General features: G+C 46.0%; 1 protein-coding gene across 1 annotated transcript; it reads right to left on the reverse strand.

The window, feature by feature from the left end:
- Window positions 1-1,191: 1,191 nt before the first annotated feature.
- On the reverse strand, window positions 1,192-26,203 carry crispld2 (cysteine-rich secretory protein LCCL domain containing 2). The gene is made up of 15 exons (XM_084337235.1): window positions 26,075-26,203; window positions 22,866-23,260; window positions 20,607-20,725; window positions 18,421-18,553; window positions 16,072-16,187; window positions 15,346-15,446; window positions 14,866-15,054; window positions 14,616-14,676; window positions 14,451-14,517; window positions 14,218-14,348; window positions 10,501-10,544; window positions 10,322-10,394; window positions 9,620-9,695; window positions 5,599-5,729; window positions 1,192-3,691 (listed from the first exon to the last, which is right to left on the reverse strand). The coding sequence occupies exons 2-15, from the start codon at window positions 23,151-23,153 to the stop codon at window positions 3,640-3,642; spliced, it is 1,581 nt and encodes a 526-aa protein (XP_084193361.1). The 5' UTR covers window positions 23,154-23,260; window positions 26,075-26,203; the 3' UTR covers window positions 1,192-3,639.

Here is a 26,203-nt window from a genome sequence, read left to right on the forward strand (position 1 = left end):
CCATTGAATGGGCCACACTGTTCCAGTCATGAAGAAGGATTGGGCTCCCATAATCTGTGGTGATTTTAAAGTCACTGTGAACCCTGTCTTGATTGCAGAACAGTATCCATTACCCCTCATTGATGGAACTCTTTTCAGGTTTGGCTGGCAGACAGAAGTTTAGTAAATAGACTTATGTCAGGCATATCTCCAGATGCATGTAGATCCAGAGTCACAGGAACTGTTGACCATAGTGACACACAAAGGTCTATTCAGGTACCAGAGGCTTCCTTTTGGGATTACCTCTGCTCCAGCACTTTCCCAAAGAGCACTGAAATAACTGAATGACCTGCTTATCACAGGACCAGATGAGCAGTGCCACTTATGAAACTTATGAAAATTCTGTCGAGTACCTGGGGCACATAATTGACAGCACTGGTCTCCACAAAGCACCGTCAAAGGTGAAGGCTATTGTGGAGGCTCCATCTCTAAAGAATGTGAGTCAGTTGAGATCATTCCTTGGCCTGCTGACATATTATGCAAAATGTGTGCCTAACCTTGCCAATAAGCTGAAACCGCTCCATGAGCTGCTAAACAAAACCAAAACATGGAATTGGACAGACAAACGTGAGACATCTTTCCAAGCAGCAAAGACAGCCCTCTCTCAGTCTGAAGCCCTCACCCACTTTGACCCCACATTGTCACTTCAGCTGGCGTGTGACGCCTCACCTTATGGTGTGGGTGCAGTATAGGAAGTCGGACCAGCACAGGAATGCTGACAGGCTCTCAAGGCTCCCGTTGCCTGTCACACATAATCAGACACCACAAGCTGAGATCTTCTACTTCAATGAAGTGACTGCTGCTCCAGTGACCTCGACTCATGTGAAGAAACACACACACACGGACCCAGTCATGTCTGAGGTTATGGACATCGTCACTCGTGGGAGGGGAGGAGAGATGACACCAAGCTTGAAGCCTTACCTGGTGAGACGAAACGAGTTGTCAGTCCAGTCTGGATGCCTATTGTGGGGCTATCGTGTCATTATTCCCCCACCACTAAGAGAGAAAGTGCTTTGCATTAAAGCTTTGCATCTATGTAAACTAGACTACTTACAACCACCATCTTTTTGGGTCATAATGATTGAATAAAAAGCACATGTGGTGAGATTTGAAATTCATATTTTATTAACAAATTGTGCAAAAAATACAAAATCCACCTTATGCCTCTTAAAAAACGATACAAACAAGATAATTAAAACACATCACACATTTTTGAATTATAATCTTGCAACACAAGGATGACTCAGAAAACACAAATAATAGTATTTACAATTTCCATAACTGTACAAGCCTTTTTCCCTTAAGCGTTCCCATATACAAAGCTAGCATAGCGATAGGACTGAGGTAGCATTTTTAAAGAAGTAGCTCCACCTTTTATTGAGTTTAGTCAGTTATTTATATTCCCCCTGAAAACAGCGTTTAACACTTTTCTTTATTATTATTGAACCTTTCCCCCGTATTGTGGCATGTTTATAACCAAGAGAAATAAGACTAAAATTGTAATTGTTAAGGTATCTCTTTAACGAAAGTATCAAAAAAGTAGAATTGTGACTGATGGCGATAGCACTACAATCCAGCATAGTGATAAGCATTTCAGGTCCCTACTTTGGAAAGCCAACCACATCATTGTAAATGAGATTCTGAAGAGTTGAAGTGAGCTTCCTCTGCAAGGATAAGTACTTGTTATTAAACATCTGTATATGAGTGGTTTAGACAGAGATCTGTGTCCTGCATGCACTGGGCTATTTTATGAAACATTCCCACATGCAGGAACTTAGTAACTTTAGTTAGCGAGTATGATCACCTCATTGTCCGAAAAACACAAAACATTTGACACATTCAACTGTCCTAGGTGTGCACTTTAGCCTATTCCAAATATTTTGTATTTGACCAAACACAGAATCCATGGAGAATTGGTATTAGGTAATCATAGGAGAGAAGTGTACAATTATAAATATATAATAAAATTATGGTGATTATTTTTCAAGAGAAATCATATTTATTATCTGTGATTGTCATTAAGTAGATCATTTGGCCTATGTTTTGAAGTCACTGCCCACATCTACATGTACACGAATCATCAGTGGACCGATATTACACTTCATTCTCCTACGCAGAGAGTTGGACGACGTTCCACTTGTGTTCCACTCTCAAACATCTCTTCCCAAAGGAAGGTAAAGGAGGTAAACTACGGTGCTACTTACACGCATATTATTTTCCTTTAACATATTGAATAAATATTCATAATAATATTATATGTTATTGTGCAGCCTTGTTTATTCCCGGTGTCCATGGAAATGACGATGAAGACAGCCATAAAGGTATGGATTCCTTACACAGAAAAGATACAACTATAGTCTGGTTACTTTTCTGATAACATTTGTGGTACTCTGTTTACACCCAATTCAAAGTTATATTTATTTTCTTTCAAACTAATTTGGTCGCGGATGTCCGGATTTGGTACAGTTTTGTCTCTCTTGGGCAGAGGTGTTTAGCAGGCTATGACGTGCAGGCGTAGATACCGCCCTGCGTAGGAGGGTGTTTTTCTTTTTTTTATCAAATTTTTTAAACCAGAAGCCATACCAGCCTCAGGGCTTGTGTCCACAAAGCCTCTTTCTTTGGCAGAACAGCGCTGGCAGGGAGCTGGGAAGCGGCAATGACGACAGCAGCGCCTTTCTGAAAGGGTTTTCGACTTAGAAGTGATCGTAGGAGCCGTGTGAAAACAGTGGAACGCTCTGAGGAAAAGATGCCGGTTGGTCTTCATTGGGATCAATTGAAAAAACAGGCACCTGGTAAAAAACACTATATGGACACAAGGCTGAAGATAAGGTCCTTTTCCTTGAAGTGTACCCCTCCACTACCTACACGTCTGTCTAAGGGCCCTTTACACACGCAAAACCTCTCTGCTTAAAGAAATACCATGGGATATACTATAAAGTTTTAAATAAAACTTAAGATTTAGATTCTAAAATCAACAAGAGGAGAAAAGCACAGAATTGCAAGATAAGCAGACCAAGGCTATGAAATACAACATCAACAACATAGAAAACTGTCAATATATGGTACACCATTTTAAAAACAAAATATCATATGTCCTCTGTACAAAATGATTAAATACAGTGTGATCAGTATACATTCCTGCGTATGGAGACCAATGATTTGATTTTGTATTAACAATCAATGTAAACATAAGAATTTCTCTAAAACACATCTGATTTAGAAGCTAGCTAAATGACAAGATGCAGATCCAGCGCCAGCTGTCCAAGGAATCTTAATATAACACAACATTTTGCATTCACAGATTGTGTACCTTCAAAAAAATATCTACATCTGGAGTTTGAAAGTGTCAAAGGCGGGAAGGTTGATTGTGACGTTTGGCCCCCAACGCCGTTAGCTGATAAGGAGAAGTGTTTGTGAGCCCGATGGACAGTTCTTGCTCCGTCTCTCAGGGTGGGGCAGAGAGGTGGAGACAGACGGATCTGTTGCCGTGATATCCAACGTGTGGGCGCTTTCCCGCCCTTTAAGAGTGGACAAGGGGACGGTGATAGTCTTTGGACTGGTAAGTGGGAGAAACCCTGGGGAGGGAGGGGGACTGACGACTCACCCCCTCACAGCGAAGACGCGGAACGAGCCTCCCTCTGTGTTGCTCTTGCTGCAAGAGAGACAGAACAGGAAGATTACACTCTACACACACTACAACATCACTAGGGTTGGGTACCGTTCACATTCTAACCGATACCGGTACCAGTACAGTTCCTGGAATTCAGTATCGGTACCCAATGGTACCTTTTTTCTGTACTTAACTCTCTGTAATAACAAAAGATTGAATTTCAGTTGTAAAAAAATACTTACTCATTGATATTTATTTAGAACATTTTGTTATTTATTGTTGTAACACACCACACTAAATTAATTGCATGAGCATGTATTATGTTTTTAAATGTTTAAATATCTGGCCATTAACATTATCTGGCCATCCTTGGTAAATATGATCAAACTCCTCTGACCCAGTCTGGTCTTTCCAAGGACCCCAGAGATGGAGACAGTAATAATATATATATATTCGTGGAAAAGGCTCCCTCTTGTCTAGTATATTACACTCTTATACTAAACATGTAAAGGCACCGAAATGTATCTAGCGGCCGTGATGTAATTAGTAATTCAGTCTGTACCCTTAAAAGTAGTGAGTTCAGTACCCAACATCCCTACTCAGAGCTACTACTGTCAATCGAAGACATTATACATAACACCCTTTGAAGTGTGGCTCTCTCGATCCTAATTGGAAGTCGGCTGTTCATATTCTGGTCGTTACTCATCCTTATCGTACCCCAGGGAAGTCAAAATGGACGTTCTGAGAAACACGACTTGGAACACAGGCTCATTGTTCCCCATGCCGCCGAAACTGACCTTCTCGACTACCACCACTGCCTCTACTAGTTCATTAGTGGAGAGGCCTTGAAGATCTGCCATGCTCACTAACGTCAGGATGAGGCGTCAGATCAGGGGTAATTATCTACATAGAGAACCACAGACTCAGTCCCTGGCAGCCTTTCCATCCACAAGTAACTGGATAAGCTGTGATTACCCCCCCCCCCACCCCCCCACCCCGACAATAAAAGCCAGTCCAAACATCCCCGCTCTGTTCGCAATCACCGAAAAAGCACCAGGCCTGAAGGTGGACCTGTGCCACGACGGTTTCAGCTCTCCAGTCGACTGGTGCCATTGACCTCCCATCCTCACACCGTGAGAGGGGGGCCTCGTGATTTCAGCGTCCAATTTCACAGCACTCTGAGCTCAGGGATGATTTTGGCCACGCAGCACTTTGCACACCCCGTTGAAAATGCCTGGGTAAAGTAAGCAAAGAGTCCATGTGTGGCCTATCCACAGATCAAACCACACCATCACTCTTGGAGCCTCACATGCCAAGTGTGGACTTGGCCGTGCGGGCTTCCATGCCTAAACTCTTAAGTGTACTAAGGCCAAGCCGCAGACTGACATGAGAGGTGGGTGGTGTGGGGAGCAGGGGGCACAGGGAGGGAGCCCCTGCTGTATGAAGAAGATCATTAAAGGGGAGGGAGCCCCTGCTGTATGAATAAGATAATTAAAGGGGAGGGAGCCCCTGCTGTATGAAGAAGATCATTAAAGGGGAGATCAATCAAACGAGGGGTCTGGCGATCAAAAGTTAATTTCATATATAAGATTGTGTTTTAGTTTCCCCTTTCGGTTTAAAGCCCTCGGTTTCTGAAATGTTCCTTTTACTTTCTTCATTTCATCTGTGTTAGGCCATCTGTCAACCTGATCCCATAACTCCCAAGATGCACCTGGCCTCGTTCCCAAATGAATCACGGCGGAATAGATGTGGTGCTCTGTGAGAACCATAGACAAGGTCAAATGGGGGAGACTAGCTCCTGTCATACATGTTTTTATTATTAAAAACGTTTTTCATGTGTACTAACTGCACAATAGGGATGATTTACGACTCCGCAAGATAAAACGTCACCCGCTGACGTATCGATTTTAAATAGATTTTGGATGGAGTTCTTCCCCTTAAGGAGTTACCTTTCAGACTGGATGCCATTTTTCAGCACGCCAACATAGTTCCTCTTCTTATCCATCGGGAGAACGTCCACCGTGCCTCCAGCTGCTCTGATCACTCCAGCATGGATGGCTGCTTTACAGATACTGGAGGTCTGAGGGGGAGGGCAGAGTGGAAAAGTCTTATTAGTCTTAGGATATAGAAAGTGCCTCATTTCATTACACTAAAACCCTAGCCGTGTTTATTCTGTTTGCAAGTACAGAATATACTGCAAACATACGGCCACAGTAACATTAGTATTTAAACGTTTATTTTTTTATTTTTATAAAATAAGTGTTAAATAGCTCTACATTCTTTTTTTTCTACTTTTTTCTCCTCCTTTTTTCTGTGATTTTTCTCCCCATCCCAATTTACCTCTTGTGCCAATTCTCCCTCCCCTGTCCTGATCGTTGCTCGCATATGCCCCCCACTGGCCGGTTGTAGGGAGGATAGAAGCCTTGCATCACATGTCCCCTCTGATACATGTGGAGGCAGCCTGTCACATCTTTTCACCGGCCAGCGCGGACTCTCATTTGGCGAGGAGTAACGTGTAGGAGGCTCACACTGCCCCCGCCATTTTCCTGACTTTGCTGTGCAGGCGCCCCAACCGACCTGTAGGAGTCGCTGTTCACAACGACCAAACTACCACCCTTCAACTTCCCACCCGCTAACTCCGCCAATTGAGTTAGTATGACAGTCGGCCCAAGCCGGAGGCAACGCCGACAGCCGGATTCGAACCCGGTGTCTCTTGCATTGGTGACGAGTGCAATGTCTGCTGCGCCACCCAGCCGCCATAGCTCTACATTCTGACAGCCATCACTGACATAGTGTTTGGTCAGTAACATGGATCTCCCAGTCCCAAAATAAATGTTCTGGTATCCTGTCCCACTTTATCCAATCAGGAGAGAGAACCCTAGATATTTTAACTTATTTCAATAAATCTTGCCAAGCCAAATTTTTTGGCAGATTATTTTATTTTACATATTTGCTTAAAACTAGTTTTTATTTCTTATTTACATAGGAGTGTAGGCTACAGGCTCCAGAATGAAAGACGCACAAATACGTGTGAGCACAGCCGCACACACCTTTCTGTTGCCATGCTTGAGAACATTCCATTGACTTAGATTCATTTCCTAATCACCACGTGCTTAGATGTGACATGTGACCATATAACCTTACCCAGCAACCTAGAGCAGCCCCATCCATCTCCCCCTACACCCCACCCCACCAGAAATGCTGATCAGACTGCCAATATCTCTCATGTTTGACCCGCTTCCAACTCCTTAAGAATACACCGCCTGACTGATGATTACCATACACTCCTGTGAGCATTCCTCATGAGCAGTGTTGCTGACTGATGATACTGTTAATGTGAGCGGTTAATAGGGCCCTGACCTTGAGTGATTACCTTGTTGGAGATCTCTGTTTAATTGTGGTTTGTGGCAACTCAACAAGTTCATCCAAAACTCTTGTAAAATGCTGACCTCATGGTCCTCATGGGCCAAGTTGACAAAGTGCACAAGTGAATCAGAATCACAATGGACTACTCCCCCATTTACCGCAACCGGCATCATGGTCTTCATAAGGGACTGTAAAGTGGTATTTTCTAGTTAAAATAAGTGTTACACAGCTCTACATTCTGACAGCCATCACTGATGGTAACATAGTGTTTGGTCAGTAACATAGGTCTCCCAGTCCCTCCACTCTGCAGTAAACAGAAAATAAATGTTCTGGTATCCCTTCTCACTTTATCCAATCAGGAGAGAGAACCCTAGATATTTTTCACTTATTCCATGAAATCTTGTCAAGCCACATTTGCTTACTGCACTGGTAGATTATTTTACTTGTTTCAAAGACACATTTGCTTAAAACTTTGTTTTTATTTCTTATTTTTGTCAGACCATTTTAGTTTCTTTTTCATTTTCAGAGTTCTCTCCTGATTGGATAAAGTGGGAACGGGATACCAGAAAATGTATTGTGTGTTTACTGCAGAGCGGAGGGACTGGGAGACCCATGTTACTGACCAGACACTCTATATCAGTGATGGTTGTTTACTGCAGAGATGAGGGACTGGGAGACCCATGTTACTGACCAGACACTCTATATCAGTGATGGTTGTTTACTGCAGAGATGAGGGACTGGGAGACCCATGTTACTGACCAGACACTCTATATCAGTGATGGTTGTTTACTGCAGAGATGAGGGACTGGGAGACCCATGTTACTGACCAGACACTCTATATCAGTGATGGCTGTTTACTGCAGAGATGAGGGACTGGGAGACCCATGTTACTGACCAGACACTCTATATCAGTGATGGTTGTTTACTGCAGAGATGAGGGACTGGGAGACCCATGTTACTGACCAGACACTCTATATCAGTGATGGTTGTTTACTGCAGAGATGAGGGACTGGGAGACCCATGTTACTGACCAGACACTCTATATCAGTGATGGTTGTTTACTGCAGAGATGAGGGACTGGGAGACCCATGTTACTGACCAGACACTCTATATCAGTGATGGTTGTTTACTGCAGAGATGAGGGACTGGGAGACCCATGTTACTGACCAGACACTCTATATCAGTGATGGTTGTTTACTGCAGAGATGAGGGACTGGGACACCCATGTTACTGACCAGACACTCTATATCAGTGATGGTTGTTTACTGCAGAGCTGAGGGACTGGGACACCCATGTTACTGACCAGACACTCTATATCAGTGATGTTTGTTTACTGCAGAGATGAGGGACTGGGACAACCATGTTACTGACCAGACACTCTATATCAGTGATGGTTGTTTACTGCAGAGATGAGGGACTGGGACAACCATGTTACTGACCAGACACTCTATATCAGTGATGGCTGTTTACTGCAGAGCGGAGGGACTGGGAGACCCATGTTACTGACCAGACACTCTATATCAGTGATGGCTGTCGGAGTGTAGAGCTATTATGTTAACATGTAGACAGTGGTGCAGTCGCGGTCACACCCGGTTACACGCCGTGTTACCAGATCACTGAGGCAGAAGTACGCGCGATCGCGCACGGATGTGTACTCGCGTGTACGCGCACACAAAAATGCGCTGTATCCATTCATTGTGACTAAGTACCCGGCCACCGTTTTACATAACAAAAAGCGCAGGTAGACTAAGTGTCTGGGTGTTGGCTATCTGAATGCATCTCCCCCTTCATTCTGTGTGACACAGGCAGTGGAGGTGAATACTAATGTGGCTCGGAATTCGTGATGGGGGTCTACCTGCTTATGATATTGAATCAAGCGTCTGTGCTGCGCGCCAGCTTTCCACGCGCACATTCACACAAATAGAGAGCAAGAAGAGCTTGTATGATAGAAAGATTGCACTTGCGTATATGCGCTTGTGTGTGTGCGTGCGTGTGTGTGTGTATAAATCAGTTATGTGCGCATGCACGTACCCGCGCGTGCGCGTGCACGTGGCGTGGCGTGTTACCAGTTCCCATATTAGGACTGCACCACTGCATGTAGACCAGTTACTTTAACAAAACAAAAGAATACCTATTACAGCACCTTTAAGCCTGGAGGTCACGCTGTCGCTCCTAAACCATCTTGAACAGCCGACACTTGAGACAATGAGAGGAGAGCGCTTTCCTTTACGAAGCAGCTCCCTCTACAATACATCCTTTCCTCCAGCTCCAGGGCATAAACCCATCCGTTTCAATTCTGACCAAGCCAAGGCCAAGCAACTGTGTGTGTGGTCAGACCCAGTGCTGAGAGACACATAACTGGCAACCGTGGGCCTGCCTCGCCAATACCCGGATTCCCCGACAAGCCATTTTCATATTGCAGCCCAGCCTGTGGTCGCCTCGCACCGCAGAATGCATGGCCTCTTAAGAGGTCCGCTGGAGAGCGCTGAACGTACTCATCACTCCAACATAAATCAGGTCGAAGAAACTGATATTAATGACACACTGAGGTCTATCGGCCCAAGCTGCCCCAATAAAGAGTGAACTGAGCAGCACGGTACTTACATCTGTGTAGAAGTTGTTCCCGACCACAGGTGCCCAGTAGGAAGGCTGGTTCTGGCAGTTGGCTGGACAGGTGACTCTGAGGGACACATCGGACTCTGGCGTTAGTGTGGAGGAAATGCAATGAAAAACTGTAATAAAGGGAAATGTCTGTATGTTTGTTTTCATAGCTGTCCTTTATTACGGAGCCGCCGACTCTAAAATTCACGGTTATTTCTTTGTAACTGCTGTGTCTAGGAAGGCTCAAGGAAATTTCTATAAAATATTAACAGTCGGCATGTGCACATTCCAGTGGTTTTGTAACAGACGTTTTAAAACATTCAGAGCGAGAATCTAAGTCTGCATTGTCAGCCATGTGCTAGAAGCAAAAACCTTTACTCTGCTAATCGTTACGGTCTTCAGGGGAGTGGTTCTCAACCTGGGGGTCAGGACCCCCAAGGGGGGTGACAAGGTGGTTTTGGGGGGGTCACATCATGTCTATAATGTTTGGTATAGATGCTTTTTTTCTTGCGACATAGTGAATATTTGAAGTCTAAAGCTTTGCTCCCAATCATGAATCAAGTTAAATAGCCTGAAAAGGGGTAATAAAGAAATCACAATGTTGTCTCAAAGTGCTCGACTATGTAGGCGGGTCTCGAACAGGCGAGTTGAGAAGCACCGCGTCAGAGGATGTGATGTGAGAACTGTGTGGATGGGAGGAGGCACCTTGGACAGCTGGACGAGGGCTTTTTGAAGGGGCAGATCTCAGCCACGGTGGTGTAGCAGTCCACGGGCGTCTCTGTCACAGGAGAGAGCAGAGACATGTGTCAGCGCCATCTGTACTAGTCATCAGGTGGAAATACACGGAAGTGTAGTTATTTTTAGACAAACAGAGCCTCACTTACTTTCCACTTTGGCCACCAGAAACGCATTGCTCGCTTTGTATTTACTGTAAGAGAGTGAAGTCATGAGAGATTAAGAACCCACTGACCCCAGTGAGATTGGTACATTTGCACTAACCTTGAACGACGTGTGCAGGAAATGTTCTATAATGCTGTATATACCATATATACAGTATATATATTTATTCCCACCACAAATATATCTATCCTCACTTGTCTGTACTTACCTGCACATAGTTCTTTAATATATCTATATCTGTACATGTCATACTCTTCCTAGTTACACTGCTGACCAGTAATAGTCATACTGTCTATTAATATAATACAACTCTGTACATACATCTGATTAGCACTAGACTCAGTAGAACTCATTTGTATATTTTGTACCCAGTTTAACCACCCATTATTGTATATTGCTGTTGCACATTACTTCTACATTTGGTTGGATGCCAAACGTCTTTACGTTGTACTGTACTTGTGCTGTATGATGACAATACATTTGAATCTAATCTAATCTAATAGGGATGCTGTCAACATATTTGACACAACCGAGGCCGAGGAGAGACACAGAGGAGAGACACAGAGGAGAGACACAGAGGAGAGACACCGAGGAGAGACACTGAGGAGAGACAGAGGACACAGAGGAGAGACACAGAGGAGAGACACAGAGGAGAGACATAGAGGAGAGACACAGAGGAGAGACACAGAGGAGACACAGAGGAGAGACACAGAGGACACAGAGGAGAGACACAGAGGAGAGACACCGAGGAGAGACACCGAGGAGAGACACAGAGGAGAGACATAGAGGAGAGACACAGAGGAGAGACACAGAGGAGACACAGAGGAGAGACACAGAGGACACAGAGGAGAGACACAGAGGAGAGACACCGAGGAGAGACACCGAGGAGAGACACAGAGGAGAGACACAGAGGAGAGACATAGAGGAGAGACACAGAGGAGAGACACAGAGGAGACACAGAGGAGAGACACAGAGGAGAGACACCGAGGAGAGACACAGAGGAGAGACACAGAGGAGAGACATAGAGGAGAGACACAGAGGAGAGACACAGAGGAGACACAGAGGAGAGACACAGAGGAGAGACACCGAGGAGAGACACAGAGGAGAGACATAGAGGAGAGACACAGAGGAGAGACACAGAGGAGACACAGAGGAGAGACACTGAGGAGAGACACAGAGGAGAGACACAGAGGAGAGACACAGAGGAGAGACACAGAGGAGAGACACAGAGAGACACCGAGGAGACACAGAGGAGAGACACAGAGGAGAGACACACAGAGGAGACACACAGAGGAGAGACACAGAGAGACACCGAGGAGAGACACAGAGGAGAGACACACAGAGGAGAGACACAGAGGAGAGACACAGAGGAGAGACACAGAGGAGAGACACAGAGGAGAGACACAGAGGAGAGACACTGAGGAGACACAGAGAGACACAGAGGAGAGACACAGAGAAGAGACACAGAGGAGAGACACAGAGGAGACACAGAGGAGAGACACAGAGGAGAGACACTGAGGAGACACAGAGGACACAGAGGAGAGACACAGAGAGAGACACAGAGGAGAGACACCGAGGAGAGACACAGAGGAGAGACACAGAGTAGAGACACAGAGGAGAGACACAGAGGAGAGACACAGAGGAGAGACATAGAGGAGAGACACAGAGGAGAAACACAGAGGAGAGACACAGAGGAGAGACACAGAGGAGAGACACAGAGGAGAGACACAGAGGAGAGACACAGAGTAGAGACACAGAGAAGAGACACAGAGGAGAGACACAGAGGGAGAGACACAGAGTAGAGACACAGAGAAGAGACACAGAGTAGAGACACCGAGGAGAGACACAGAGGAGAGACACCGAGGAGAGACACAGAGTAGAGACACCGAGGAGAGACACAGAGGAGAGACACAGAGGAGAGACACAGAGGAGAGACACAGAGGAGAGACACAGAGGAGAGACACAGAGGAGACACAGAGAGACACCGAGGAGAGACACAGAGGAGACACAGAGAGACACCGAGGAGAGACACAGAGGAGAGACACCGAGGAGAGACACAGAGTAGAGACACCGAGGAGAGACACAGAGGAGAGACACCGAGGAGAGACACCGAGTAGAGACACAGAGGAGAGACACAGAGTAGAGACACAGAGTAGAGACACAGAGGAGAGACACAGAGGAGAGACACAGAGTAGAGACACAGAGACACAGAGGAGAGACACAGAGGAGAGACACCGAGGAGAGACACCGAGAAGAGACACCGAGGAGAGACACAGAGGAGAGACACAGAGGAGAGACACAGAGGAGAGACATAGAGGAGAGACACAGAGGAGAGACACCGAGGACACAGAGTAGAGACATAGAGGAGAGACACAGAGGAGAGACACAGAGGAGAGACACCGAGAAGAGACACAGAGGAGAGACACAGAGGAGAGACACAGAGGAGAGACACAGAGGAGAGACACCGAGGAGAGACACAGAGGAGAGACACCGAGGAGAGACACAGAGAGACACAGAGGAGAGACACAGAGGAGAGACACAGAGGAGAGACACAGAGGAGAGACACAGAGGAGAGACACAGAGGAGAGACACAGAGTAGAGACACCGAGGAGAGACACAGAGGAGAGACACAGAGGAGAGACACCGAGGAGAGACACAGAGGAGAGACACTGAGGAGAGACACCGAGGAGAGACACAGAGGAGAGACACAGAGGAGAGACACAGAGGAGAGACACAGAGGAGAGACACAGAGGAGAGACACAGAGGAGAGACACAGAGTAGAGACACAGAGACACAGAGGAGAGACACAGAGGAGAGACACCGAGGAGAGACACCGAGAAGAGACACCGAGGAGAGACACAGAGGAGAGACACAGAGGAGAGACACAGAGGAGAGACATAGAGGAGAGACACAGAGGAGAGACACCGAGGACACAGAGTAGAGACATAGAGGAGAGACACAGAGGAGAGACACAGAGGAGAGACACCGAGAAGAGACACAGAGGAGAGACACAGAGGAGAGACACAGAGGAGAGACACAGAGGAGAGACACCGAGGAGAGACACAGAGGAGAGACACCGAGGAGAGACACAGAGAGACACAGAGGAGAGACACAGAGGAGAGACACAGAGGAGAGACACAGAGGAGAGACACAGAGGAGAGACACAGAGGAGAGACACAGAGGAGAGACACCGAGGAGAGACACAGAGGAGAGACACAGAGGAGAGACACCGAGGAGAGACACAGAGGAGAGACACTGAGGAGAGACACCGAGGAGAGACACAGAGGAGAGACACAGAGGAGAGACACAGAGGAGAGACACAGAGGAGAGACACAGAGGAGAGACACCGAGGAGAGACACAGAGGAGAGACACAGAGTAGAGACACAGAGGAGAGACACAGAGGAGAGACACAGAGGAGAGACACCGAGAAGAGACACTGAGGAGAGACACAGAGGAGAGACACAGAGGAGAGACACCGAGGAGAGACACAGAGGAGAGACACAGAGTAGAGACACAGAGGAGAGACACCGAGGAGAGACACAGAGGAGAGACACAGAGGAGAGACACAGAGGAGAGACACCGAGAAGAGACACTGAGGAGAGACACAGAGGACACAGAGGAGAGACACAGAGGAGAGACACAGAGGAGAGACACCGAGGAGAGACACAGAGGAGAGACACCGAGGAGACACCTACTGTACCTTAAAGACTCAATGCCATTTTTTGTGCCCCTGACAAAGAAAGGTAACTTTTCCATCCTTGTCGTGTCCACCAATCCTCCGGCGTTGTCGATCGCACCGAAATGTATAGCAGCGCGGCAAATACTGGATTGCTGATACGACACAAAGAAGAAAAGAGTAGTGAGGAACACATGTTAATGATTGTGTGATGATCACTGATTGTAAGATGTGGGACTCCAGGTCGACATACTCACCACGTCGTAGAAGAGGGTCCCCCAGACCTTCCCCTTCTTGTTCAGACAGTTAGCGGGACAGTTAAATCTGAACAGTTATAGAGTGAGGAGGAGAGATAAGTGATTTGATATTCATATGCACAATGAATTGAATGATACAAAACAAAAACAAAAGAAAACACTGACCTGTTGCAAGTTGCTCCTTTGCACTTGTCTCTCATCCTGGTCTCACACTTAATGTTCTGAGCTGTAGGATAGAAAAGCAATACAAATCAATTTCAACAGAATAAGTATGTATTATACTACTACTACTACTACTACTACTACTACTACTACTACTACTACTACTACTACTACTACTACTACTACTACTACTACTATGACAACAACAACAATATTTAAGTGTACAGTTATTCACAATCTTCCCTGTACATACTTAGGAAGTTGCTGCCAGCAGGCTTAGGGGAGTGGCTTCTGGGAGAGGCAACTTTGGGAGTTGAGGGCTTGGATTTCTTGGGAGCGGAAGGCTTGGCTTTGACAACAGGCTTGGCAGTGGTGCGAGGTGGCGATGGGACCTGGGGCTTCTCCACCTCGTTCATATCCTCGGTCTCCGAACGCTGAGAGTCTACAGGGCAACAGCAGAGGAGGTCCGAGTCACTGACACACGTTTAGTGACACACAGGATGGCAGTCGAGACCACCTTGATCGAGACCGAGACCAGGCTGAGTCAAGGTCGAGACCAGGCGGAGTCAAGACCGAGACCAGACGGAGTCAAGATCAAGACCGAGACCAGGCTGAGTCAAGATCAAGACCAGGCTGAGTCAAGGTCGAGACTGAAGGTGGTCCTTTAAGTACGATCCTACAACACTAGCAAAACGTCACTGATGGTAACTTCAAATGAAAAGCCTTTTCTCACCCTTGTAGCAGAGGTTGTTCTTGCAGCCTCCCCCGTAGCTGGGAGGGCACTTGGAGCAGGGTCGGCCGTGCTGGTACGGAGCCTCGCCGATCCAGTTGCCCCTGGAGAGAGAGGCACAGCGGACAACATGACCGGCTGGAAATTAATCAGCATTCTAACGTCAGCGGACACTTGGCCTCGCAATTTTCCCCTGATTCCCTGTGCATATTATTAACAGCTACTCTTAAAAGTCCTAATTTCCATGAAGTAATGAAAATACTCCCCATTGTCCCCCTGGCGAATGAACAAGCACCCGCTCAGCTCCTGTTTTTCTTTCCCTTTCCTTCATTATTTTTCTATCCTGCCTCCTGGTGGAATTCTGAACGGCCTCAATGTGTCATACATACTCCTTAGACAAACACTTAAACAGTAACGTTAGACAGACAAAATCAGCCCCCGCCCCGACACCATACATCCATCGCTATATTAGCCGCACGCACACAAACGAAGCATATGTCGGTGCTGTAAGTAGAGAGAATGTAAAAGGGGCCGAAGAGGCCGGAGGTGTTGATGAACGACAGAATAAAGGGATGTTACTATGTTATTTTATTTCATACTTATCTTGTCTTGCACAGTCTCTGGAGCGCAACAGTAAGAAGCATTTTGTATAAAAGTATTCTGTACTTCTGTATGACAACTATTAAAGAAACTTGAACTTGAAACATGAAACTTGAACATACGACTTACTTGGGGGAGTAGTTGCACACGAGGTAAACGGCGTTCTCCCACGCGTCTCCCCACACGCTCATTCTCGGACACACGTGCACGGCGCAGCCCACACGGGTGGTGGTGGCCCAAACCAGCTGTGAGGAGAGGAACAAATCAAAGCAACGCCGTTAAACGCAAAGTAATCACTGACTGAGGTGGTCCTGGGAGTCTGAGGGGAAAAGCTCACAGACGGGGAAACAGTGGGAAGCCACCAACTGTGGAGCACGGAACCCCTTCATGTCCGTTCCCGCTCAGCTGGGTCCTCTGGCCCCACCTTTCATAGCACTCGTAGATCATTCAGTCTTTCTAACAGGAAGTGTCTCCCATGCCGGGGGTGACAAGGATGAGATTCATGGCTCCTCGGGGACGTTCTCTGGGACGGATAGAGATGTCTGCTCTTTCACTCTGGCCCCGGTCAGAGGTGCAACTCCGAGTGTGTGATAAGGATCTTTCCATGATCACTCTCATCATTCATTTATGTAAATTAATGCCACCTTTATTTATTTATTTCGGGGTGATCGGGGACAGGGACAACAACTTTAGACTGGGTAGGCTTTTCCCAACATTAGTTCAGTCACATTTTGGTCATTAAAAATGTGAAGAACCTGTTAGTGCTATGAATGAATAATGTCCGGTTCATTTCCAAATACAATAAAGTGTGTTCCAAAACTCCTCCTCACTTTCCTTCCAACGTTCAAACCCTCATTCTCTCCCTCGCTCAGGAATGTGCATCCCTTTCCTGTGACAGGGGGAGAGAGAGAGAGAGAGAGAGAGAGAGAGAGAGAGAGAGAGAGAGAGAGAGAGAGAGAGAGAGAGAGAGAGAGAGAGGCCACTGGCAGCAATGAATCAACACGCACAAAGCACTCCGTCAAAAGGTCTGACACATGCTACAGTACATGCCGGTGGTAAGCTCGGCGTCATGTCAGCTCTCCGAGCTACCTTATGGCCGCGGAGAGGGACCCTGACGGGGGCAAGGGGGACATTAGCATTCCCAGGAAATTAAAGACAGAAACATGGGAGAGGATGCTCAGATTTGGCATCGTTCCCTGCGTTCCAGGATTTTCAAAGTTTCAAACTGTGAGGTGTGGCATGCCTGGCAATGGCATCCAGATGCGAATGACGTGGTCTCAGTGTGAAGGCAGCGGGAGGAAACGGGCCATTTTCACAAACTCATCCCAGCAACAAAGAAATCTGCTTAGGGAAGACGTGACGTCGGTTCTCCCGATGTGTCCTTCTATCTTCAAGACTCGCCGTTCAGTTCTCCCCCCCCTCTCTCTCTCTCTCTCTCTCTCTCTCTCTCTCTCTCTCTCACTGTCCATCCTTCCTCTCCTCTTGTCCTCCTTTAATCCCTCTCTGTCCTTCTCACTCTCTGACCCATCCTCTGCTAGTTTGCGTACACTTTCAGAGACACGTCACCAATAGTACATCTGAGCTGTCCCGCCTTTGTCTCTAAGATTCTCTAAGAAGCGAGGTCGTCAGCTCATAAGATGTTTTATTTTAATTCCATTTGATTTGAGAGCCCTATTCGCTGTATAAAGTCATGCCTGACAACATACTGTCTTGAAAGCTGTATTCTCCCAGCAGCAGTGTTCTTCACTGAGGCTTCATGCCATGCTATTGTTTCACGGAACCACAACGAACACTTCATGGAATAAGCACCGTCTGGGTGACACCGTTCGGAGGAATTCAAACATGTTAATTCTCAATGACTCCCTCAAACTAAATGGATTTGTGCAAAGACTGTTTACAGATTTGAGATGAATCAGCTTTGTTTCCCGGTGAAGTGCTCCTTCAGCGCTCCGTTCTCTCTCTCCTTCAGCGCTCCGTTCTCTCTCTCCTTCAGCGCTCCATTCTCTCTCCATCATCCTGCCCCGACATAGCCCCAGCAGAGCCACCATATAAGGTCCACCTCGGCTGCACATCACATGTTGTGAGTCCAGCAACATCTGAGAGGTGATAGATGCTCTATAGTACCAGTAAACGGGAACACATGCCCTGACACGCTGCTCGTACTATATATTGTACGAATTAGGTCAGTTCAAAGGGAATACAATTCATTTTAGGGATTAGAGTCAGAATGAGCTCTGCATAAGGAGCCAACCTGGATCTTCTCCTCTGTTGTCAGACCGTCAACATCACTACTCGGCATCTGCTCATAACTCAGTCGGTAGTTCTCTGATCTCTGTGCTTTTGTCAAAACACCTGTCATTCATGACCTTCCGTGACCCGCTGCCCTACTTCTGTTACTTTATCTTCCTCTCACCTGGGTTTAATGAGTGCACATGGACCCAGAGCAGCAGTCTAAACCTATTCCCCTCTCACTCTCACCTGGGTATAATGGGTGCACATGGGTCCTGAGCAGCGTTCTGGACACCAGGGGTTGCACTCATGGGCGTATGGATAGGTGTAGTCCTTCACCTCATCGTACCAGGCCTGGACATGGTAGGCTGGGGAGCGGTGCCTATAGACACACACACACACACACACGCACACACACACACACACACACACACACACACACACACACACACACACACACACACACACACACACACACACACACACACACACACACACACACACACACACACACACACACACACACACACACACACAGGGTAAAGTCAGTCTCTTTGGCATAGAGAGCTCATACAACAAAGTCCGTCCAGCTACCTGGGGCACAGGGGGGATATATGGGGGCCTGCCAGGTGCCTTGGCCGGGCATGAGGCACACTGCAGCATTGTCCCTACTAGTCCCTCTTCTTCACCCAGGCCTCCAGTGATTAGTCTGGCTCTGTCCTGGCAGAGAGACCCGCGTGACTTGTTATACCTTCCATAGTGGGCGGATCCCCCGCTCCCCCAACGCGTGCCGGAACAAAACGAAGCGAAAACCAAACACGGCTTCGCGGCCCGTCACATCAATTATGGACCTTATTATAAACATTTCTTTTTACGGTGCTGAAAAGCGCTGAGCTCGTAAACAAGCGGAGGAGGAGGGAAGCGGGGAGGAAAAAAGGGTCCGACGTGTGGTGTTGCTGGCGTGAGAACAGAGGAGGAGAGGGGGAGGAGGAGAGGGGGAGGAGGAGAGGGGGAGGAGGAGAGGGGGAGGAGGAGAGGGGGAGGAGGGAGGAACTTTGTTGTGAAAGTGAGAGCAGGGTCTTGGAATGGCACCTGCTGAGGTAGACATACGCTGCCCTACAAAGAGGCTTACTGTCAAGACCGGGGATTAACAATAACCAGGATCCAGGGATTTCTAACCCGCAGTCTCTCCACCTTAACACCTAGGTGTGATATCAGGCGCTGGGGGAAAGTAAACATTTGCATAAATATCAAATATATTCATGCATACAGTGGAATATATGTAAAAGAAGGCCTCCAGTCTGGTTTCTCTCATGTGAACCGTTGCTGCAGCATACAGACTATGATGCACATAACAGCCCTGCATTCACCAAATCGTAATGTTTCATTTTATGATGGTTGACATACTGCAGACATGCAACATAATGTATGCAATTTTATGGACGCTTAATGTTGCAGTATTTTAGTATGGGTGGCCCCCAGTAGGAATCCAACCCTAATCCAGTTTTATATTTACTTTACTGGGTCATTATCACTGTGGGGTGCCTTTTCGTGTCCTGTACATAAATAAATAATGTGCCATGTTAACCTAACTAAAAGGTACTATGAAAGGGTTTGTTATATTGGGCTATGTATGCTGTTTTGCTATGTCCTATGCACTGTTCATTCAATTTCAATGTGAGCTAATATAGTCACATTTTTGCTCAACATTTAAAAATATTTAATGTTGTTTTCATATTATTATTTTGCTATTCATATATTACTCAACATAAGGATATTGATAATTTGGTAATACAAATCACATTTTTATTTAATATAAATAAATTATAAATTGTGTGTGTGTCCCTTAAATTACTGTCCACCGTGTAATTTTGGGGAATCCACCCCTTTAAGAAAAGGCCACCCACTCCAGTGACATCATGACAAGAGTTTTTTTCTCTCTTCAGTGGCCTTTTCAAATGATGTCAAGTGTCAAGTGTCAAATGATGTAAAAAAATAAAGTTTATATTTGTTTGATACATTTGTTGATTTTAAAATAATTTTAAGTAATAAGTATAGTTCAGATCTACAAAAGAAAAGAAGATAATCTTTTTGTCTCCTTTGTTATTACAGTATGAAATTGTAGGATGTAAAAAAAAAATTAAATAAACATATTGGCATTATATCGGCCATTGGCCGTCCTTCTCTCTAAATATCAGTATCCCCATTGGCTATTGAAAAACCCACTATACACTACAATCTCTGCTTACAACCAACCCTCGTTACAACCAACCCTGCTTGCCCTCTGTGTCAGACAGTGTCCAGAACACAACACACACACAAACCCACACATGCCAAACCCTAAAAACAAGACATACTCTTGCCTAAGTGAAATACATTTGAATTTACGCATTACATAGAATCAACTATATATGTGTGTGTTCAATGTGTCTCACCTGCCCCAGTGAACGGCCAGGTTCTGTCCGATAGACATGAGGAGGTCCGCAGGGCCATGCTCCCACTGGCACTCCTCAGCCCACCGAGTGGATGATCGTTCCAGCTCGTCATCCCACACCTGGACACACATAATGAACACAAAACAAAACAAACAATCAAAGCAGCTTCCAGAACAACACAAGGAATTCACTTATTTTTTTTGTCAAAACATTGATTGCATTCCAATACCTACGCAGCATTGGATATGGAAGCGGAACAACAACAGCAGAACACGAGACATGGAGTCAATCCACATCTTAAAGACTTTAAGTAACTATTAAGTTAACTATTAAGACAACACAATGGCATTGTGAAGGCAGACAAAAGATTTGTGAAAGTACGAGTGACCATGTCCATGTGTGTGGGGCAATGGGGCGCAAAATGTTTCACAGAAGCGTTTACAATATTCTTTCCCTCGTACTATATCCCATTAAGGGCTTCTCTAGTATTCAGCTGTTATTGGTGGAGATTAAGCACAGCGTGCGAACAAATCCACCGCTCACTCTCTGACTCAACAGCTACCTGACCCCAACCTTTCTCAAGGCTGCTCCCCCTCCTCCCCCTGAAACTGAGCTGGATACAAGTAAAACATTAGCTTTAGCCTGCGTGGGACTTCTGAGTGGAGCAGCTGGCGCCTGGCCCTGGTCCACTACAAATCCTCAGCAATCACAACTGAATTATCCACATTTCCTGAGTTGGGATTCTTTCCACCTGTAGAGAGGAGGGTAGAAGGTGGGGAGAACGCCACCAGCTACTTAGGGATCAATAAGGGGAGTCGGTCTGAGGATGTTCACCAGTGGGGCTGCTCAAAGTGCCTCGATGGTCAAACACACTCCAAGTCCTCTCGTTCCCTGAGCCTGGGAAAGCAGTAGGCAGAGACGGCCTCCCCTATAACACACTGCAGATCCACCACACTGTCATTCAGTGCGACATCTGCACTGGATTAACCCCACAACTTTGTCCATTGAATTGGCATTAACGTCAGAGCGCCCACTTTGCTCAGTCAACACATTCTGAAAACGCTGTCCTCCTCAATAATGCCTTGTGGTTTTTGAACGCGACGGCTTACCATGTGCCGTTCCTACCCACCATACCCGGTGACAACCCCTCTCCTACTCTATCATCAGTGCTCCATATGATCTAAGGCTGGGGAACATGTCCACATTCATCATGTATCATCTATCTGTTTTATTGTATTGTGTCAGCAGGCTGGTGAGACCTCGCCATCGTGAGTTCATCTTTCCCAGCAGTGGAAGAAAGGGTTGTTATTATTAAACCAACACACTGTCATTAAAGTGGGATAGCAATGATCCATAAGCACCCGACTAGATTTAAGGCACAGTGTTGCCAACACGTCCAAACTAACAATAGACCCTCAGTGAGATGTAGTATCTGATGCTGATGTGATTATTCTGCACTAGTACAGTGCCCGTTTGGAGAGCGTGCCCGTTCAGACCGCGTGCCTGTTTAGAGCGTGTGGCCCTTTGGAATATGTGCCCATTTAGAACCAGACCAATTGCTTGGCTCCCGATATGGCTGCTTGCATCATTCTAGAGAACCATGATATGGCTGCTTGCAGCGTTCTAGTGAACCGTGGTATGACTATTTGCAGAGTTCTAGAGAACCGTGGTATGACTGCTTGCAGAGGTCTAGAGAACCATGGTATGACTGCTTGCAGTGTTCTAGAAAACCATGGTATAGCTAATTGCAGCGTTCTAAAGAACCGCAGTATGGCTGCTTGCGGTGTTCTAGAGAACTGCAGTATGGCTGCTTGCAGAGTTTTAGAGAAACGCTCATCCAATTGACTTCACACTTGAAACTGCACTCCCTTGGGTCCTCAGCAATAGACATGCCAAGTGTAAAGTCGATCGGATGAGCGGTTCTCAAGATATACGAAAGACAGATATGAAGACGTGCATACAGACAGAGATTCCTTCCTTTCCCCTAGATAATGATGAATTCAGTCAGTCTGTCAGGCAGGTCATTTATTTAAATGTACATCTGGACATTCTTAAGACATAAGACAAGATCATAAATGACCTGGCTGACAGACAGAGATTCCTTCCTTTATAGTTGGACAATGATGCATTCAGTCTGTCAGGTAATTTATTATAATGTACATCTGGGCATTCTTAAGACATAAGACAAGTATATAAAATAACATATAAAAATAGAAAGAGAACTTGACTTATAAGGCAATGGTGATAGGTGTATCTCACCATGTACTCCATGTTGGAGGCAGTGGGGTAGACTTCTCCTCTCAGCTTATTGTGCATCTGGAGAATCTCCTCGCGGTCCATCCAGCGGATGGCCCGGCGGGTTCTACTGCCCGTCGCGTTGCCAGTGTTGCTCTGGTCTAGGTCCTCGTCGGCATAGCGGCTGAGCAGCTGCCTCAGCTCCTTGGAGTCAGGCAGGAAGAGAGCACCTGAGTCCCTGGGGCACAGCAGCAGCAGGAGGACCAAGGAGAGACAAAGGGCAGGAAGCCAGGCCATGGCTGCAGAGGTCATCCCCACTCGTTGGCTCTCTGGGCGTCAGTCTCTACGGGTGCTGGAGCTCTCAGACTACAGTGGGCAGCCTTGTGTGACTTCAGGCTCCTCGGTGCCACAAACACAGTCTGAAGGGAGGGAGGAAACACAGTCTTTGAGTTCTCCCTTGGCCATGAGAGCCAACAGGAAGGGTAGAGGGCAGAGCACATGGCCAAACAGATCACTAAGCTAACGTAGGGAGCACATGGTCCAACGCACACAGACACACTCACACATACACATGTGCAAATAGTGCTGACACAATGTACGCGTATACTGTATACACATGTACAATGCCAAACGTACACAACCCTGACTCCAAGCGCTGGCCAGCTAAAATTTAACCTTTGACACATGGAACCATTTCTTTTTACTTATTCTTGGACAGCCCGTGTATATGCAGATGTAAGGTCAATCAGTATCACTTGGAATGTGAATGTAATACTGGCTTTAAATATGAATATAGACAGGCACAACACACAAACTTTAGATAATTAGGTTAGAAAACATTGTTCATCATAAAACAGACCAGATGTCTACGGTTCTGTGTTTGGAAGATTTGGTTATTGTTGCATCTCTCTCCAATACACATATCCAAAAAAAATAACCATTATGAAATATAGCCTCGGCACTCACACAATAAAGAACTCCATCAAGGCCTACCATCAAGAGCGGGAATGTGCGATTTTTAATGAGCCATCACCTCATGTGAACTTACAACACAAATAAGGTGTGAGATCATGTCTTACTGCCAGCTAAACAAAGCATCATCGGTATAACTTTGAAAAACAAGGTGTGGCAGAATAACAGCACCAACGTAGCATCTCCAGTAATACGGACAACCCTGCAATTTGATTCTATATCAGAAAGGGCAGACTCTATCTCAAAGGATCTGAGAAATCAGACTATAGCTCCGCCTCCGTTTATTCACCATATTGCATCTGATTGTCAGCTCAGCCAAATCCTTTCAAAGTCCCTCGTTGCTCAATGATAATACAGTAATTACCACTGTGTAGTTATTATCCTGAACAATAACTAATTAAAGTCTTCCACACTAACTCAGCTGTTAATGCTTGGGCACTGACTCACAAGGAAAACCTTTCTGGGCATATGATCAACCAGTAGATATGACTATAGAGAAAGTATAACACAGACTTCAGGCTGGTGCAATAGCCAAGGAGAGAGGTGTCCTCCTCCTCCCCTTCCTCCTCCTCCTACTCTACCTCATCTTCTACCTCCTCCTCTCAAAAACAAAATCCTCATCCAAACACAATATACCAGAGGAGGTCAAGCGGAGAGGTTAGACAGACAGGGGAAAGAGAGAGAGAGAGAGAGAGAGAGAGAGAGAGAGAGAGAGAGAGAGAGAGAGAGAGAGAGAGAGAGAGAGGAGAGAAAAGGCAGTCAGTAAGTAGGGTCAAAGAAGAGAGTGAGAGAGGCAGACAGCAGAACAGATCCATTCACCTCTCTCTCTCTCTCTCTCTCTCTCTGGCTGAAGCGGCGGCTTGAGGTCTGGCGGCGGGTCTGTGTCAACAGGCTGTCACCGTGCCAACCCCCCAGTGCACCACACCCCTCTCCCACCAAACCTACACCAGCTTTTATTTTTGGGCCCTTCTCATTGCTCTCATGAATTTTGTACCGGAGTGACAAGACAGGGTAGGAGATACATGCGCGCACGTACGCACACCGTCACCCTGCAGCCATGCAAACAGAGTCCTTCCTGCCATTGGTGGAATCGTGGCAGGTGGATGAAAAGGCACTGACCCCCCCCCCACACACACACACACACACCCCAATCCTCCCCTCACAAACACCTATGGTGGTAGTTTAGTTTGATGGCATTTCAGTTTTACCCTGGTACTGCTGTGGAAAACGTCATGTATCACCCCTTTTGTACTCATATAATACCATAATCCAATTTAAAACATGCAGCGATGATATTTCCATAATTTCTTACCAAAACAATATGGAAATAATGACAAGTTACTTTGCTGACAATACTATGAAACGTCATGGTAAGGGTGCCACTGGCACCATGAGGGGATATGTAAACACAAGTCCTAATGGAAAAGCTATATTTGGAAATGGAAATAGATACTGTTATTTGGTAGAAATCAGTAGAGTTGTTAAAGGTTCAGTTGTTTTCATCCTGAAATAGATAAGATAACCACAAAGCCTGGGATTTATTAGATTTACCCAAGAGACTCCACACATACATGTACAGCTGATTTAGTTTACACACATCATGTATATATTACCAACAGCATTGCTGACAAGCGGATTTATATTATGGCTGCACTTTGCTTTGCTTCATATCACATGGTGATGAGCAATATTATGTCGCGGTCCATATACAGCACTGAACTCTGACAGCTGACACCAGCTTCCACTGAGGCAGGACAGATTCAGAATGAATGGATTGGCCTTGCCAATAGTGTGTTGCACTGATACGGTTTGCAATCCAACATTTGAAATATCTAAACCGGTCAAGTCATGACGCAGCACTTAATTCCTTGCAAAAAGCAGAGATATATCGAGCTCTCTCTCTATCTCTCTATCTATCTATCGAGCTCTCTCTCTAAGGTACCAGTCAGATTCACAGTTTAGGGGTAAATTCATGAGAAAAATTACAGAACGCAAAGAAAAAGAAATCGCACAAGTAAATTGCAGCTTTTGTAGAATATAATTGCATATCACGCCAGATTCGGCCAGAAGAAGAAGAAGAAGAAGAAGAAGAAGAAGAAGAAGAAGAAGAAGAAGAAGAAGAAGAAGAAGAAGAAGAAGAAGAAGAAGAAGAAGAAGAAGAAGAAGAAGAAGAAGAAGAAGAAGAAGAAGAAGAAGAAGAAGAAGAAGAAGAAGAAGAAGAAGAAGAAGAAGAAGAATATAAATGCATTTTCCCCCCTTACCTATACTTTAGTACTGCAATTATCCAGTGACTAAAATATTTCGGAAACATCAAGTGTTCTTTTGTGCGCTGGTTAGGTATGTTCCTTGAGAGAGGATCAGGCCGGTGGTCCTGGAGGAGACAGAAACTG

This window comes from Notolepis coatsorum (genome assembly GCF_963971535.1).
Source record: "Notolepis coatsorum genome assembly, chromosome: 20".
Taxonomy (NCBI): Eukaryota; Metazoa; Chordata; class Actinopteri; order Aulopiformes; family Paralepididae; genus Notolepis; species Notolepis coatsorum.